Source organism: Scyliorhinus torazame, chromosome 26 (assembly GCF_047496885.1).
Source record: "Scyliorhinus torazame isolate Kashiwa2021f chromosome 26, sScyTor2.1, whole genome shotgun sequence".
NCBI classification, from domain to species: Eukaryota; Metazoa; Chordata; class Chondrichthyes; order Carcharhiniformes; family Scyliorhinidae; genus Scyliorhinus; species Scyliorhinus torazame.
This window is the reverse complement of record NC_092732.1, coordinates 27,895,537-27,911,737: the sequence shown is the minus strand read 5'-3', so window position 1 is coordinate 27,911,737 and position 16,201 is coordinate 27,895,537. Positions and strand designations below refer to the sequence as shown.

General features: G+C 59.1%; 1 protein-coding gene across 1 annotated transcript; it reads right to left on the bottom strand.

The window, feature by feature from the left end:
- Nucleotides 1–10,470: 10,470 nt before the first annotated feature.
- On the bottom strand, nt 10,471–15,844 carry slc50a1 (solute carrier family 50 member 1). The gene is made up of 3 exons (XM_072490559.1): nt 15,666–15,844; nt 14,644–14,763; nt 10,471–10,802 (listed from the first exon to the last, which is right to left on the bottom strand). Exons 1-3 carry the CDS (start codon nt 15,816–15,818, stop codon nt 10,698–10,700), a joined length of 378 nt encoding a protein of 125 aa, XP_072346660.1. The 5' UTR covers nt 15,819–15,844; the 3' UTR covers nt 10,471–10,697.
- Between the last annotated feature and the right edge of the window lie 357 nt (nt 15,845–16,201).

Here is a 16,201-nt window from a genome sequence, read left to right as displayed (position 1 = left end):
GAGTCAGTGTGTGTGGGACCCGTACCCCAGTGAGAGTCAGTGTGTGTGGGACCCGTACCCCAGTGAGAGTCAGTGTGTGTGGAACCCGTACCCCAGTGAGAGTCAGTGTGTGTGGGACCCGTACCCCAGTGAGAGTCAGTGTGTGTGACCCGTACCCCAGTGAGAGTCAGTGTGTGTGGGACCCGTACCCCAGTGAGAATCAGTGTGTGTGGGACCCGTACCCCAGTGAGAGTCAGTGTGTGTGGGACCCGTACCCCAGTGAGAGTCAGTGTGTGTGACCCGTACCCCAGTGAGAGTCAGTGTGTGTGGGACCCGTACCCCAGTGAGAGTCAGTGTGTGTGGGACCCGTACCCCAGTGAGAGTCAGTGTGTGTGGGACCCGTACCCCAGTGAGAGTCAGTGTGTGTGGGACCCGTACCCCAGTGAGAGTCAGTGTGTGTGGGACCCGTACCCCAGTGAGAGTCAGTGTGTGTGACCCGTACCCCAGTGAGAGTCAGTGTGTGTGGGACCCGTACCCCAGTGAGAGTCAGTGTGTGTGGGACCCGTACCCCAGTGAGAGTCAGTGTGTGTGGGACCCGTACCCCAGTGAGAGTCAGTGTGTGTGGGACCCGTACCCCAGTGAGAGTCAGTGTGTGTGGGACCCGTACCCCAGTGAGAGTCAGTGTGTGTGGGACCCGTACCCCAGTGAGAGTCAGTGTGTGTGGGACCCGTACCCCAGTGAGAGTCAGTGTGTGTGGGACCCGTACCCCAGTGAGAGTCAGTTTGTGGGACCCCTACCCCAGTGAGAGTCAGTGTGTGTGGGAGCCGTACCCCAGTGAGAGTCGGTGTGTGTGGGACCCGTACCCCAGCGAGAGTCAGTGTGTGTGGGGCCCGTACCCCAGTGAGAGTCAGTGTGTGTGGAACCCGTACCCCAGTGAGAGTCAGTGTGTGTGGGACCCGTACCCCAGTGAGAGTCAGTGTGTGTGGGACCCGTACCCCAGTGAGAGTCAGTGTGTGTGGGACCCGTACCCCAGTGAGAGTCAGTGTGTGTGGGACCCGTACCCCAGTGAGAGTCAGTGTGTGTGGGACCCGTACCCCAGTGAGAGTCAGCGTGTGTGAGACCCGTACCCCAGTGAGAGTCAGTGTGTGTGGGACCCGTACCCCAGTGAGAGTCAGTGTGTGTGGGACCCGTACCCCAGTGAGAGTCAGCGTGTGTGAGACCCGTACCCCAGTGAGAGTCAGTGTGTGTGGGACCCGTACCCCAGTGAGAGTCAGTGTGTGTGGGACCCGTACCCCAGTGAGAGTCAGTGTGTGTGGAACCCGTACCCCAGTGAGAGTCAGTGTGTGTGGGACCCGTACCCCAGTGAGAGTCAGTGTGTGTGGGACCCGTACCCCAGTGAGAGTCAGTGTGTGTGGAACTGTATCCCAGTGAGAGTCAGTGTGTGTGGGACCCGTACCCCAGTGAGAGTCAGTGTGTGTGGAACCCGTACCCCAGTGAGAGTCAGTGTGTGTGGGACCCGTACCCCAGTGAGAGTCAGTGTGTGTGGGACCCGTACCCCAGTGAGAGTCAGTGTGTGTGGGACCCGTACCCCAGTGAGAGTCGGTGTGTGTGGGACCCGTACCCCAGTGAGAGTCAGTGTGTGGGACCCGTACCCCAGTGAGAGTCAGTGTGTGTGGGACCCGTACCCCAGTGAGAGTCAGTGTGTGTGGGACCCGTACCCCAGTGAGAGTCAGTGTGTGTGGGACCCGTACACCAGTGAGAGTCAGTGTGTGTGGGACCCGTACCCCAGTGAGAGTCAGTGTGTGTGGGACCCGTACCCCAGTGAGAGTCAGTGTGTGTGGGACCCGTACCCCAGTGAGAGTCAGTGTGTGTGGGACCCATACCCCAGTGAGAGTCAGTGTGTGAGGGACCCGTACCCCAGTGAGAGTCGGTGTGTGTGTGTGACCAGTACCCCAGTGAGAGTCAGTGTCTGTGGGAGCCCTACCCCAGTGAGAGTCAGTGTGTGTGGAACTGTACCCCAGTGAGAGTCAGTGTGTGTGGGATCCGTACCCCAGTGAGGGTCAGTGTGTGTGGGACCCGTACCCCAGTGAGAGTCAGTGTATGTGGGACCCATACCGCAGTGAGAGTCAGTGTGTGTGGGACCCGTACCCCAGTGAGAGTCAGTGTGTGTGGGACCCGTACCCCAGTGAGAGTCAGTGTGTGTGGGACCCGTACCCCAGTGAGAGTCAGTGTGTGTGGGACCCGTACCCCAGTGAGAGTCAGTGTGTGTGGGACCTGTACCCCAGTGAGAGTCAGTGTGTGTGGGACCCGTACCCCAGTGAGAGTCAGTGTGTGTGAGACCCGTACCCCAGTGAGAGTCAGTGTGTGTGAGACCCGTACCCCAGTGAGAGTCAGTGTGTGTGGGACCCGTACCCCAGTGAGAGTCAGTGTGTGTGGGACCCGTACCCCAGTGAGAGTCAGTGTGTGTGGGACCCGTACCCCAGTGAGAGTCAGTGTGTGTGGGACCCGTACCCCAGTGAGAGTCAGTGTGTGTGGGACCCGTACCCCAGTGAGAGTCAGTGTGTGTGGAACCCGTACCCCAGTGAGAGTCAGTGTGTGTGGGACCCCGTACCCCAGTGAGAGTCAGTGTGTGTGGGACCCGTACCCCAGTGAGAGTCAGTGTGTGTGGGACCCGTACCCCAGTGAGAGTCAGTGTGTGTGGGACCCCGTACCCCAGTGACAGTCAGTGTGTGTGGGACCCGTACCCCAGTGAGAGTCAGTGTGTGTGGGACCCGCACCCCAGTGAGTGTCAGTGTGTGGGGGACCCGTACCCCAGTGAGAGTCAGTGTGTGGAACCCGTACCCCAGTGAGAGTCAGTGTGTGTGAGACCCGTACCCCAGTGAGAGTCAGTGTGTGTGGGACCCGTACCCCAGTGAGAGTCAGTGTGTGTGGGACCCGTACCCCAGTGAGAGTCAGTGTGTGTGGGACCCGTACCCCAGTGAGAGTCAGTGAGTGTGGGACCTGTACCCCAGTGAGAGTCAGTGAGTGTGGGAGTCGTACCCCAGTGAGAGTCAGTGTGTGTGGGACCCGTACCCCAGTGAGAGTCAGTGTGTGTGGGACCCGTACCCCAGTGAGAGTCAGTGTGTGTGGGACCCGTGCCCCAGTGAGAGTCAGTGTGTGTGGGACCCGTACCCCAGTGAGAGTCAGTGTGTGGGACCCCTACCCCAGTGAGAGTCAGTGTGTGTGGGACCCGTACCCCAGTGAGAGTCAGTGTGTGTGGGACCCGTACCCCAGCGAGAGTCAGTGTGTGTGGGGCCCGTACCCCAGTGAGAGTCAGTGTGTGTGGAACCCGTACCCCAGTGAGAGTCAGTGTGTGTGGGACCCGTACCCCAGTGAGAGTCAGTGTGTGTGGGACCCGTACCCCAGTGAGAGTCAGTGTGTGTGGGACCCGTACGCCAGTGAGAGTCAGTGTGTGTGGGACCCGTACCCCAGTGAGAGTCAGTGTGTGTGGGACCCGTACCCCAGTGAGAGTCAGCGTGTGTGAGACCCGTACCCCAGTGAGAGTCAGTGTGTGTGGGACCCGTACCCCAGTGAGAGTCAGTGTGTGTGGGACCCGTACCCCAGTGAGAGTCAGTGTGTGTGAGACCCCGTACCCCAGTGAGAGTCAGTGTGTGTGGGACCCGTACCCCAGTGAGAGTCAGTGTGTGTGGAACCCGTACCCCAGTGAGAGTCAGTGTGTGTGGGACCCGTACCCCAGTGAGAGTCAGTGTGTGTGGGACCCGTACCCCAGTGAGAGTCAGTGTGTGTGGAACTGTATCCCAGTGAGAGTCAGTGTGTGTGGGACCCGTACCCCAGTGAGAGTCAGTGTGTGTGGAACCCATACCCCAGTGAGAGTCAGTGTGTGTGGGACCCGTACCCCAGTGAGAGTCAGTGTGTGTGGGACCCGTACCCCAGTGAGAGTCAGTGTGTGTGGGACCCGTACCCCAGTGAGAGTCGGTGTGTGTGGGACCCGTACCCCAGTGAGAGTCAGTGTGTGGGACCCGTACCCCAGTGAGAGTCAGTGTCTGGGGGACCCGTACCCCAGTGAGAGTCAGTGTGTGTGGGACCCGTACCCCAGTGAGAGTCAGTGTGTGTGGGACCCGTACACCAGTGAGAGTCAGTGTGTGTGGGACCCGTACCCCAGTGAGAGTCAGTGTGTGTGGGACCCGTACCCCAGTGAGAGTCAGTGTGTGTGGGACCCGTACCCCAGTGAGAGTCAGTGTGTGTGGGACCCATACCCCAGTGAGAGTCAGTGTGTGTGGGACCTGTACCCCAGTGAGAGTCGGTGTGTGTGTGTGACCAGTACCCCAGTGAGAGTCAGTGTGTGTGGGACCCGTACCCCAGTGAGAGTCAGTGTGTGTGGGACCCATACCCCAGTGAGAGTCAGTGTGTGTGGGACCCGTACCCCAGTGAGAGTCGGTGTGTGTGTGTGACCAGTACCCCAGTGAGAGTCAGTGTGTGTGGGAGCCCTACCCCAGTGAGAGTCAGTGTGTGTGGGACCCGTACCCCAGTGAGAGTCAGTGTGTGTGGAACTGTACCCCAGTGAGAGTCAGTGTGTGTGGGACCCGTACCCCAGTGAGAGTCGGTGTGTGTGGGACCCGTACCCCAGTGAGAGTCGGTGTGTGTGGGACCCGTACCCCAGTGAGAGTCAGTGTGTGTGGGACCCGTACCCCAGTGAGAGTCAGTGTGTGTGGGACCCGTACCCCAGTGAGAGTCAGTGTGTGTGGGACCCGTACCCCAGTGAGAGTCAGTGTGTGTGGGACCCGTACCCCAGTGAGAGTCAGTGTGTGTGGGACCCGTACCCCAGTGAGAGTCAGTGTGTGTGGAACCCGTACCCCAGTGAGAGTCAGTGTGTGTGAGACCCGTACCCCAGTGAGAGTCAGTGTGAGTGGAACCCGTACCCCAGTGAGAGTCAGTGTGTGTGAGACCCGTACCCCAGTGAGAGTCAGTGTGTGTGGGATCCGTACCCCAGTGAGAGTCAGTGTGTGTGGGACCCGTACCCCAGCGAGAGTCAGTGTATGTGGGACCCATACCGCAGTGAGAGTCAGTGTGTGTGGGACCCGTACCCCAGTGAGAGTCAGTGTGTGTGGGACCCGTACCCCAGTGAGAGTCAGTGTGTATGGGACCCGTACCCCAGTGAGAGTCAGTGTGTGTGGGACCCGTACCCCAGTGAGAGTCAGTGTGTATGGGACCCGTACCCCAGTGAGAGTCAGTGTGTGTGGGACCCGTACCCCAGTGAGAGTCAGTGTGTGTGGGACCAGTACCCCAGTGAGAGTCAGTGTGTGTGGGACCCGTACCCCAGTGAGAGTCAGTGTGTGTGAGACCCGTACCCCAGTGAGAGTCAGTGTGTGTGGGACCCGTACCCCAGTGAGAGTCAGTGTGTGTGGGACCTGTACCCCAGTGAGAGTCGGTGTGTGTGGGACCCGTACCCCAGTGAGAGTCAGTGTGTGTGAGACCCGTACCCCAGTGAGAGTCAGTGTGTGTGGGACCCGTACCCCATTGAGAGTCAGTGTGTGTGGGACCCGTACCCCAGTGAGAGTCAGTGTGTGTGGGACCCGTACCCCAGTGAGAGTCAGTGAGTGTGGGACCCGTACCCCAGTGAGAGTCAGTGTGTGTGGAACCCATACCCCAGTGAGAGTCAGTGTGTGTGGGACCCGTACCCCAGTGAGAGTCAGTGTGTGTGGGACCCGTACCCCAGTGAGAGTCAGTGTGTGTGGGACCCGTACCCCAGTGAGAGTCGGTGTGTGTGGGACCCGTACCCCAGTGAGAGTCAGTGTGTGGGACCCGTACCCCAGTGAGAGTCAGTGTCTGGGGGACCCGTACCCCAGTGAGAGTCAGTGTGTGTGGGACCCGTACCCCAGTGAGAGTCAGTGTGTGTGGGACCCGTACACCAGTGAGAGTCAGTGTGTGTGGGACCCGTACCCCAGTGAGAGTCAGTGTGTGTGGGACCCGTACCCCAGTGAGAGTCAGTGTGTGTGGGACCCGTACCCCAGTGAGAGTCAGTGTGTGTGGGACCCATACCCCAGTGAGAGTCAGTGTGTGTGGGACCTGTACCCCAGTGAGAGTCGGTGTGTGTGTGTGACCAGTACCCCAGTGAGAGTCAGTGTGTGTGGGACCCGTACCCCAGTGAGAGTCAGTGTGTGTGGGACCCATACCCCAGTGAGAGTCAGTGTGTGTGGGACCCGTACCCCAGTGAGAGTCGGTGTGTGTGTGTGACCAGTACCCCAGTGAGAGTCAGTGTGTGTGGGAGCCCTACCCCAGTGAGAGTCAGTGTGTGTGGGACCCGTACCCCAGTGAGAGTCAGTGTGTGTGGAACTGTACCCCAGTGAGAGTCAGTGTGTGTGGGACCCGTACCCCAGTGAGAGTCGGTGTGTGTGGGACCCGTACCCCAGTGAGAGTCGGTGTGTGTGGGACCCGTACCCCAGTGAGAGTCAGTGTGTGTGGGACCCGTACCCCAGTGAGAGTCAGTGTGTGTGGGACCCGTACCCCAGTGAGAGTCAGTGTGTGTGGGACCCGTACCCCAGTGAGAGTCAGTGTGTGTGGGACCCGTACCCCAGTGAGAGTCAGTGTGTGTGGGACCCGTACCCCAGTGAGAGTCAGTGTGTGTGGAACCCGTACCCCAGTGAGAGTCAGTGTGTGTGAGACCCGTACCCCAGTGAGAGTCAGTGTGAGTGGAACCCGTACCCCAGTGAGAGTCAGTGTGTGTGAGACCCGTACCCCAGTGAGAGTCAGTGTGTGTGGGATCCGTACCCCAGTGAGAGTCAGTGTGTGTGGGACCCGTACCCCAGCGAGAGTCAGTGTATGTGGGACCCATACCGCAGTGAGAGTCAGTGTGTGTGGGACCCGTACCCCAGTGAGAGTCAGTGTGTGTGGGACCCGTACCCCAGTGAGAGTCAGTGTGTATGGGACCCGTACCCCAGTGAGAGTCAGTGTGTGTGGGACCCGTACCCCAGTGAGAGTCAGTGTGTATGGGACCCGTACCCCAGTGAGAGTCAGTGTGTGTGGGACCCGTACCCCAGTGAGAGTCAGTGTGTGTGGGACCAGTACCCCAGTGAGAGTCAGTGTGTGTGGGACCCGTACCCCAGTGAGAGTCAGTGTGTGTGAGACCCGTACCCCAGTGAGAGTCAGTGTGTGTGGGACCCGTACCCCAGTGAGAGTCAGTGTGTGTGGGACCAGTACCCCAGTGAGAGTCAGTGTGTGTGGGACCCGTACCCCAGTGAGAGTCAGTGTGTGTGAGACCCGTACCCCAGTGAGAGTCAGTGTGTGTGGGACCCGTACCCCAGTGAGAGTCAGTGTGTGTGGGACCCGTACCCCAGTGAGAGTCAGTGTGTGTGGGACCCGTACCCCAGTGAGAGTCAGTGTGTGTGAGACCCGTACCCCAGTGAGAGTCAGTGTGTGTGGGACCCGTACCCCAGTGAGAGTCAGTGTGTATGGGACCCGTACCCCAGTGAGAGTCAGTGTGTGTGGGACCCGTACCCCAGTGAGAGTCAGTGTGTATGGGACCCGTACCCCAGTGAGAGTCAGTGTGTGTGGGACCCGTACCCCAGTGAGAGTCAGTGTGTGTGGGACCAGTACCCCAGTGAGAGTCAGTGTGTGTGGGACCCGTACCCCAGTGAGAGTCAGTGTGTGTGAGACCCGTACCCCAGTGAGAGTCAGTGTGTGTGGGACCCGTACCCCAGTGAGAGTCAGTGTGTGTGGGACCAGTACCCCAGTGAGAGTCAGTGTGTGTGGGACCCGTACCCCAGTGAGAGTCAGTGTGTGTGAGACCCGTACCCCAGTGAGAGTCAGTGTGTGTGGGACCCGTACCCCAGTGAGAGTCAGTGTGTGTGGGACCCGTACCCCAGTGAGAGTCAGTGTGTGTGGGACCCGTACCCCAGTGAGAGTCAGTGTGTGTGAGACCCGTACCCCAGTGAGAGTCAGTGTGTGTGGGACCCGTACCCCAGTGAGAGTCAGTGTGTGTGGGACCCGTACCCCAGTGAGAGTCAGTGTGTGTGGGACCCGTACCCCAGTGAGAGTCAGTGAGTGTGGGACCCGTACCCCAGTGAGAGTCAGTGAGTGTGGGACCCGTACCCCAGTGAGAGTCAGTGTGTGTGGGACCCGTACCCCAGTGAGAGTCAGTGTGTGTGGGGCCCGTACCCCAGTGAGAGTCAGTGTGTGTGGAACCCGTACCCCAGTGAGAGTCAGTGTGTGTGGGACCCGTACCCCAGTGAGAGTCAGTGTGTGTGGGACCCGTACCCCAGTGAGAGTCAGTGTGTGTGGGACCCGTACCCCAGTGAGAGTCAGTGTGTGTGGGGCCCGTACCCCAGTGAGAGTCAGTGTGTGTGGAACCCGTACCCCAGTGAGAGTCAGTGTGTGTGGGACCCGTACCCCAGTGAGAGTCAGTGTGTGTGGGACCCGTACCCCAGTGAGAGTCAGTGTGTGTGGGACCCGTACCCCAGTGAGAGTCAGTGTGTGTGGGACCCGTACCCCAGTGAGAGTCAGTGTGTGTGGGACCCGTACCCCAGTGAGAGTCAGTGTGTGTGGGACCCGTACCCCAGTGAGAGTCAGCGTGTGTGAGACCCGTACCCCAGTGAGAGTCAGTGTGTGTGGGACCCGTACCCCAGTGAGAGTCAGTGTGTGTGGGACCCGTACCCCAGTGAGTCAGTGTGTGTGGAACCCGTACCCCAGTGAGAGTCAGTGTGTGTGAGACCCGTACCCCAGTGAGAGTCAGTGTGTGTGGGACCCGTACCCCAGTGAGAGTCAGTGTGTGTGGGACCCGTACCCCAGTGAGAGTCAGTGTGTGTGGGACCCGTACCCCAGTGAGAGTCAGTGTGTGTGGGACCCGTACCCCAGTGAGAGTCAGTGTGTGTGGGACCCATACCCCAGTGAGAGTCAGTGTGTGTGGGACCCGTACCCCAGTGAGAGTCAGTGTGTGTGGGACCCGTACCCCAGTGAGAGTCAGTGTGTGTGGGACCCGTACCCCAGTGAGAGTCAGTGTGTGTGGGACCCGTACCCCAGTGAGAGTCAGTGTGTGTGGGACCCGTACCCCAGTGAGAGTCAGTGTGTGTGGAACCCGTACCCCAGTGAGAGTCAGTGTGTGTGGGACCCATACCCCAGTGAGAGTCAGTGTGTGTGGGACCTGCACCCCAGTGAGAGTCAGTGTATGTGGGACCCCGTACCCCAGTGAGAGTCAGTGTGTGTGGGACCCGTACCCCAGTGAGAGTCAGTGTGTGTGGGACCCGTACCCCAGTGAGAGTCAGTGTGTGTGGGACCCGTACCCCAGTGAGAGTCAGTGTGTGTGGAACTGTATCCCAGTGAGAGTCAGTGTGCGTGGGATCCGTACCCCAGTGAGTGTCAGTGTGTGTGGGACCCATACCCCAGTGAGTGTCAGTGTGTGTGGGACCCATACCCCAGTGAGAGTCAGTGAGTGTGGGACCCGTACCCCAGTGAGAGTCAGTGTGTGTGGAACCCGTACCCCAGTGAGTGTCAGTGTGCATGGAACCCGTACCCCAGTGAGAGTCAGTGTGCGTGGGACCCGTACCCCAGTGAGAGTCAGTGTGTGTGGAACTGTATCCCAGTGAGAGTCAGTGTGTGTGGGATCCGTACCCCAGTGAGTGTCAGTGTGTGTGGGACCCATACCCCAGTGAGAGTCAGTGTGTGTGGGACCCATACCCCAGTGAGAGTCAGTGTGTGTGGGACCCGTACCCCAGTGAGAGTCAGTGTGTGTGGGACCCGTACCCCAGTGAGAGTCAGTGTGTGTGGGACACGTACCCCAGTGAGAGTCAGTGTGTGTGGGACCCGTACCCCAGTGAGAGTCAGTGTGTGTGGGACCCGTACCCCAGTGAGAGTCAGTGTGTGTGGGACCCGTACCCCAGTGAGAGTCAGTGTGTGTGGGACCCGTACCCCAGTGAGAGTCAGTGTGTGTGGAACCCGTACCCCAGTGAGCGTCAGTGTGTGTGGGACCCGTACCCCAGTGAGAGTCAGTGTGTGTGTGTGACCAGTACCCCAGTGAGAGTCGGTGTGTGTGGGACCCGTACCCCAGTGAGAGTCAGTGTGTGTGGGACCCGTACCCCAGTGAGAGTCAGTGTGTGTGGGACCCGTACCCCAGTGAGAGTCAGCGTGTGTGGGACCCGTACCCCAGTGAGAGTCAGCGTGTGTGGGACCCGTACCCCAGTGAGAGTCAGTGTGTGTGGAACTGTACCCCAGTGAGAGTCAGCGTGTGTGGGACCCGTACCCCACTGAGAGTCAGCGTGTGTGGGACCCGTACCCCAGTGAGAGTCAGTGTGTGTGAGACCCGTACCCCAGTGAGAGTCAGTGTGTGTGGGACCCGTACCCCAGTGAGAGTCAGTGTGTGTGGGACCCGTACCCCAGTGAGAGTCAGCGTGTGTGGGACCCGTGTCCCAGTGAGAGTCAGTGTGTGTGGAACCCGTACCCCAGTGAGAGTCAGCGTGTGTGGGACCCGTGTCAGTTACAAAAAAATAACAGAAGCATAAATAACATTAAAAAAAGGCCTTTATTTTATCGAACATTTGTGATGTGCAAAACGGTCTCCCTCGGGAGTCGGCTTGGACGGACTTGACGGAATGGGGTGGTTTGATCGCTCCTTTGTGACGCATTCTCTCATCCTCTTGTCTTGCGTCCTGGCGGAGACGGGACTGCCTCTGCCTCGCTGCAGAACCCGTCCAGAGTTCAGGCAAAATTGGCATCCTGCAAACTAGGCCTCAGGCCTGAACGGGGCGGTACATGTAGTTGTCCTGGCCCGAGGAGTAGGACCAAAATAGGCAAAACCGGACCAGGCTGGTCAGAATTCCAGGAACATTCGGAATCTGGATGGAGAGGCGGGGGGAGGGAGGGAAAAAGATTTGCTTAAAAAAAACCCCACCACCAGCCAGAACGTTAACCCAGCCTCCCAAAGCACTTGCAATAAAGACCGCCCTCTGCAACGTTCACCCTCTGATGGGTCAACACATCCTCAGGGAGGGGGTGAGGGGTGGATCCCAGTGAGCGGGGCCCAGTGGGCGTGGGGAGAAACAAGAAGAAATACCACTGAATTTCCCTAGTGCCGTGTGGTGGTATGTATTAGGGTGGATCGGTCCTTCCCCCGGCCCCGGATAGGGATATTGAAGCGGGACGAGGCATCGCGACGCTCCCAGAGACGACGAGGCCGGAACCTGCGCCTGCATCACCACCGGGGCTAAGACGATCGGCGAGGACGACCAGGGCACCCATCCAACTCATCGAATCAGTATAATGAAGCAAGAATTGCCTCTGTAAATAATTTTTTTGGTTTCGTTGCCCAGTAAAAGCGGCATTCTAAGTAGTTAGTATCGGAGCATAGCCACCATGTTAGCGGCACCCTAGGTACCGACTCTGGAAACCCCTACCACCATACGGTCCACTATCCCGTCAGGTTTTTTTTTAAACAAGGGGTGAATGTGGTGGTATGTATTAGGGGTATTAAGGTACGCTGGGATGCCGAGAGGTTATTGGTAAATAGACACTGGATCCCGATTGGATCATCCGCCTGCTGGCTCCACCCAGTAAGGCGGAGTATAAGAGCCCGGGTTCTCCCAGCAGCCGCATTCTGTAACTCTGCTGCTGGGGAACAAGTCTGCGTATTAAAGCCATCGTTCGACTCCTTCTCATCTCGTCTCGTGAGTGATTGATTGATTGATTGATTGATTGTGCTACTTGCCGTTCACAACCTCAAGACGTCCCAGTGCGCCAACGGAGCACTGCTTTCCTCGACCCCTGGTCGGGACTGGTTGTCAATTGGTGCAACGTGGGGACGGCGGCAGCCATTTTGCACAAAGCAAGACCCCGGCGACACGAGGTGGACTCAGCCCGCCTGCTTTTTCCTTTACCCGTCTCCCTCAATCCCTCTTCCTCTCTCCCCCTTCCGAGACCGGGACTTTAAGCGCGAGGTGGCGGGAAGGCCCCGCGGGTCAGGCAGCTGCGCGGACACCTCCGGGGATGCACCGACGAACCCGCACAGGGGGCGGCAGCAGGAGTCAGGCCATTCAGCCCCTCGAGCTCTGATATCCCTGCCACCCCATTCAATAAGAGCATAGCCCGATCGGACTGTAACGTCGACCCCGCCGACCCCCGATAACCTTTCACCTCACCTCGTTCATCCAGAATCTCTCCGGCTCGGCCTTAAAAATATTTACGGATTCTGCTTCCTCTGCCTCGCGAGGAAGAAAGTTCCAGGAACTCAGCGACCCTCTGAGAGAAAATATTTCTCCTCCTCTCCGTTTGAAACGGGCGACCCCCTTATCGTTAAACAGTGACCCCCTCAGGATCTTAAAGGTTTCGATCCAGTCACCTCTCACTCTTCTAAATTTCAGCGGATACAACCTGACCTCTCCGACCTTTCCTCATCGCACACTCCGCCTCGTATTAGTCTGGGAAACCATCTCTGAACCGCTTCCAACACATTAACTCCCTCAGTACTGACCCTCCCACAGTGCGGTACTCCCTCAGTACTGACCCTCCGAAAGTGCGCCGCTCCCTCAATACTGACCCTCTGACAGTGCAGCACTCCCTCAGTACTGACCCTCCCACAGTGCGGCGCTCCCTCAATACTGACCCTCTGACAGTGCAGCACTCCCTCAGTACTGACCCTCTGACAGTGCAGCACTCCCTCAGTACTGACCCTCTGACAGTGCGGCACTCCCTCAGTACTGACCCTCCCACAGTGCGGCGCTCCCTCAGTACTGACCCTCCCACAGTGCAGCACTCCCTCAGTACTGACCCTCCCACAGTGCGTCACTCCCTCAGTACTGACCCTCCCACAGTGCGGCACTCCCTCAGTACTGACCCTCCCACAGTGCGGCACTCCCTCAGTACTGACCCTCCGACAGTGCGGCACTCCCTCAGTACTGACCCTCCCACAGTGCAGCACTCCCTCAGTACTGACCCTCCCACAGTGCGGCGCTCCCTCAGTACTGACCCTCCGACAGTGCGGCACTCCCTCAGTACTGACCCTCTGACAGTGCGGCGCTCCCTCAGTACTGACCCTCCCACAGTGCGGCACTCCCTCAGTACTGACCCTCCCACAGTGCGGCGCTCCCTCAGTACTGGCCCTCCAACAGTGCGGCGCTCCCTCAGTACTGGGCCCTCCGACAGTGCGGCGCTCCCTCAGTACTGACCCTCCCACAGTGCGGCTCTCCCTCAGTACTGACCCTGTGACAGTGCGGCGCTCCCTCAGTACTGACCCTCCCACAGTGCGGCGCTCCCTCAGTACTGACCCTCCCACAGTGCGGGGCTCCCTCAGTACTGACCCTCCCACAGTGCGGGGCTCCCTCAGTACTGACCCTCCCACAGTGCGGCACTCCCTCAGTACTGACCCTCCCACAGTGCGGCGCTCCCTCAGTACTGACCCTCCCACAGTGCGGGGCTCCCTCAGTACTGACCCTCCCATAGTGCGGCACTCCCTCAGTACTGACCCTCCGACAGTGCGGGCGCCCCTCAGTACTGACCCACCCACAGTGCGGCGCTCCCTCAGTACTGACCCTCCCAGTGCGGCGCTCCCTCAATACTGACCCTCCCACAGTGCAACGCTCCCTCAGTCCTGACCCTCCCACAGTGCGGCGCTCCCTCAGTACTGACCCACCCACAGTGCGGCGCTCCCTCAGTACTGACCCTCCCAGTGCGGCGCTCCCTCAATACTGACCCTCCCACAGTGCAACGCTCCCTCAGTCCTGACCCTCCCACAGTGCGGCGCTCCCTCAGTACTGACCCTCCCACAGTGCAACGCTCCCTCAGTACTGACCCTCCCACAGTGCGGCGCTCCCTCAGTACTGACCCTCCGACAGTGCGGCGCTCCCTCAGTACTGACCCTCCCACAGTGCGGGGCTCCCTCAGTACTGACCCTCCCACAGTGCGGCGCTCCCTCAGCACTGACCCTCCGACAGTGCAGCACTCCCTCAGTACTGACCCTCCCACAGTGCGGCACTCCCTCAGTACTGACCCTCCCACAGTGCGGCACTCCCTCAGTACTGACCCTCCCACAGTGCGGCACTCCCTCAGTACTGACCCTCCCACAGTGCGGCACTCCCTCAGTACTGACCCTCCCACAGTGCGGCGCTCCCTCAGTACTGACCCTCCCACAGTGCGGCGCTCCCTCAGCACTGACCCTCCCACAGTGCGGCACTCCCTCAGTACTGACCCTCAGTGGGTGAATCGAGACGAGTGTCAAGCTGCCGAGTGTATATTGAGGAGGGGTCACTCACTGCGCCTCTGAATTTAGTGAGGGAGAGTTTTGTGTTTCCTGAACCATTCGCTGTGCCCGGGTCCGAAAGCCTCCACAGAAAAACACTCCGAGAAACCAGCAGGAGGCCATTCTGCCCTCCAGCCTACCCCCGACATTCAATCAGAGAGTGACTGACCTGTATCTTAACCCCATGCCCGCGACCCTTAACCCCTCACCCTTAACCCAACACAAACCGATCAGTGACCCCCGTCAGCCGGTTCGGGGGGGAAAGTTCTGGATTCTCCCTTCTCTTGGTGTTCGGAACCGCTTCCCGATTCCCCCGGCCCCTCCTCAGAACGGTCGGTTCTGCACGCCCACCCATCTCGTGCCGGACTCTCCCGACCCGCGGAGAGAGTTTCGAATCCTTCAACCATCTCCCCCCCCCCCCCCCCCGCCATCCTCGAGTGAATTACCACAATGTAATAGTCGGACATCTGGAGGCCGTACAGAGTCCAGGAGGTAGAGGTAAGGATTGTTGCGACTGTGAGTGAGAACGAAAGGCATTTCGTGGACCGAGTTCGGATTATTTTGGCCTGGAAAACATAAGAGGTGAGGAAAGGGTCACAGTCGGCAGAGATCGTGCACCCAACCCCGCAGCGAGCAGTCACAGCGCTAATTTAACCCATTGCCCCTGTATCATTTCGCTTTTCCTTCCTTCTGGGGAACCCGATGGGCCTCAAGGTCAGGCTCACGCACTGGGCCTCACGGGCACCCATGGACCAGCCTGTGGTCAGCCGGACATTAGGCCTGAGGCTCTGAGGCTAAGCATACGCTAGGCCCCAGGTCCCGTGGTCAACGTCAGGTCCCAGCTCCTGTGTTTGACCACATGTTCGGTCCCGGGCCTTGTGGTCAACCGCACACTCAGTCCCAGGCCCCATGGTCAGCTGCACACTAAGTCCCAGGCCCCATGGTCAACCGCATGCTACGTCCCAGGCCCCACGTCAACTATACACTGAGTCCCAGGCCTACTGCTCACCCTCTCGTGAAGCCTCAAGTTCCATGGTCAACTGCAAGGGAGGCCCCAAGGTCTTGGCGAACATGTATGTGAGGCCCTAGGCTCTGTGACCAACTGCACACTAAGCCTCTGACTCTGTGGTTAATACATGATAGACCGCAGGCTCCATGGCCATCTGCACACTAGGCCTCAGGCTTCATGGGAAACTGCACGCTAGGCCCCTAGTGCCATGCCCAATGACATGCTGGGCCTCGGGACGCATGGCCAACTGCATGCTAGGCCTCAGGCTCCACGGCCAACAGCGCGCTCGACTTCATGGTCAACCACGAAATCGAGGCCCCAAGGCCAACCACAAACACCAGGCCTCCCAGCTGTCCCCACAACCAGAACCACAGTGAGACGGCGAAAGGTGGCCTGCCCCGCCCGCCCACCTTCCGCCCAACCCCGTTACGGCGGAGAATTGGCGAGCGAGTGTTTTACCAGGTCAGCCAGGGGTGAGAGGTACATGCTGATGGTGAAGGCACTGCATATCAAGCCCAATTGGTTTAGACGGTACACTGGATCCGATATCAGTATTGAGAAGTAGAGATAGGTGGTTGTTAAGATTGCTCCTGCAAAGGTAACCTTGGCCATCACCCGAATCTGCAAAGGGAACAACACAGACGAAAGAGAAATAGGAGTTAAACACCTTCAGGATCTCAACCTCCAAAACCAGATGCTGCATTAAGCCTCAGGCTCCTTGGGGGGGGGGGGGGGCAAATCAGGTGATCACGTGACACTTCTATCACCCAACGCCCTTGGTCTATTATTTACCTCTATACCCGTGGGCATTGACCGAGACCAGATACCCTCTCAGGTATATCAAGGGAAACTCGGGTCAGGAGGCTGTGGGTTCAAGTCCCCACTCCGGACAATCAGCCCCGTAATAGAACACAGAACGATACAGCGCAGTACAGGCCCTTCGGCCCACGATGTTGCACCGAAACAAAAGCCATCTAACCTACACTATGCCATTA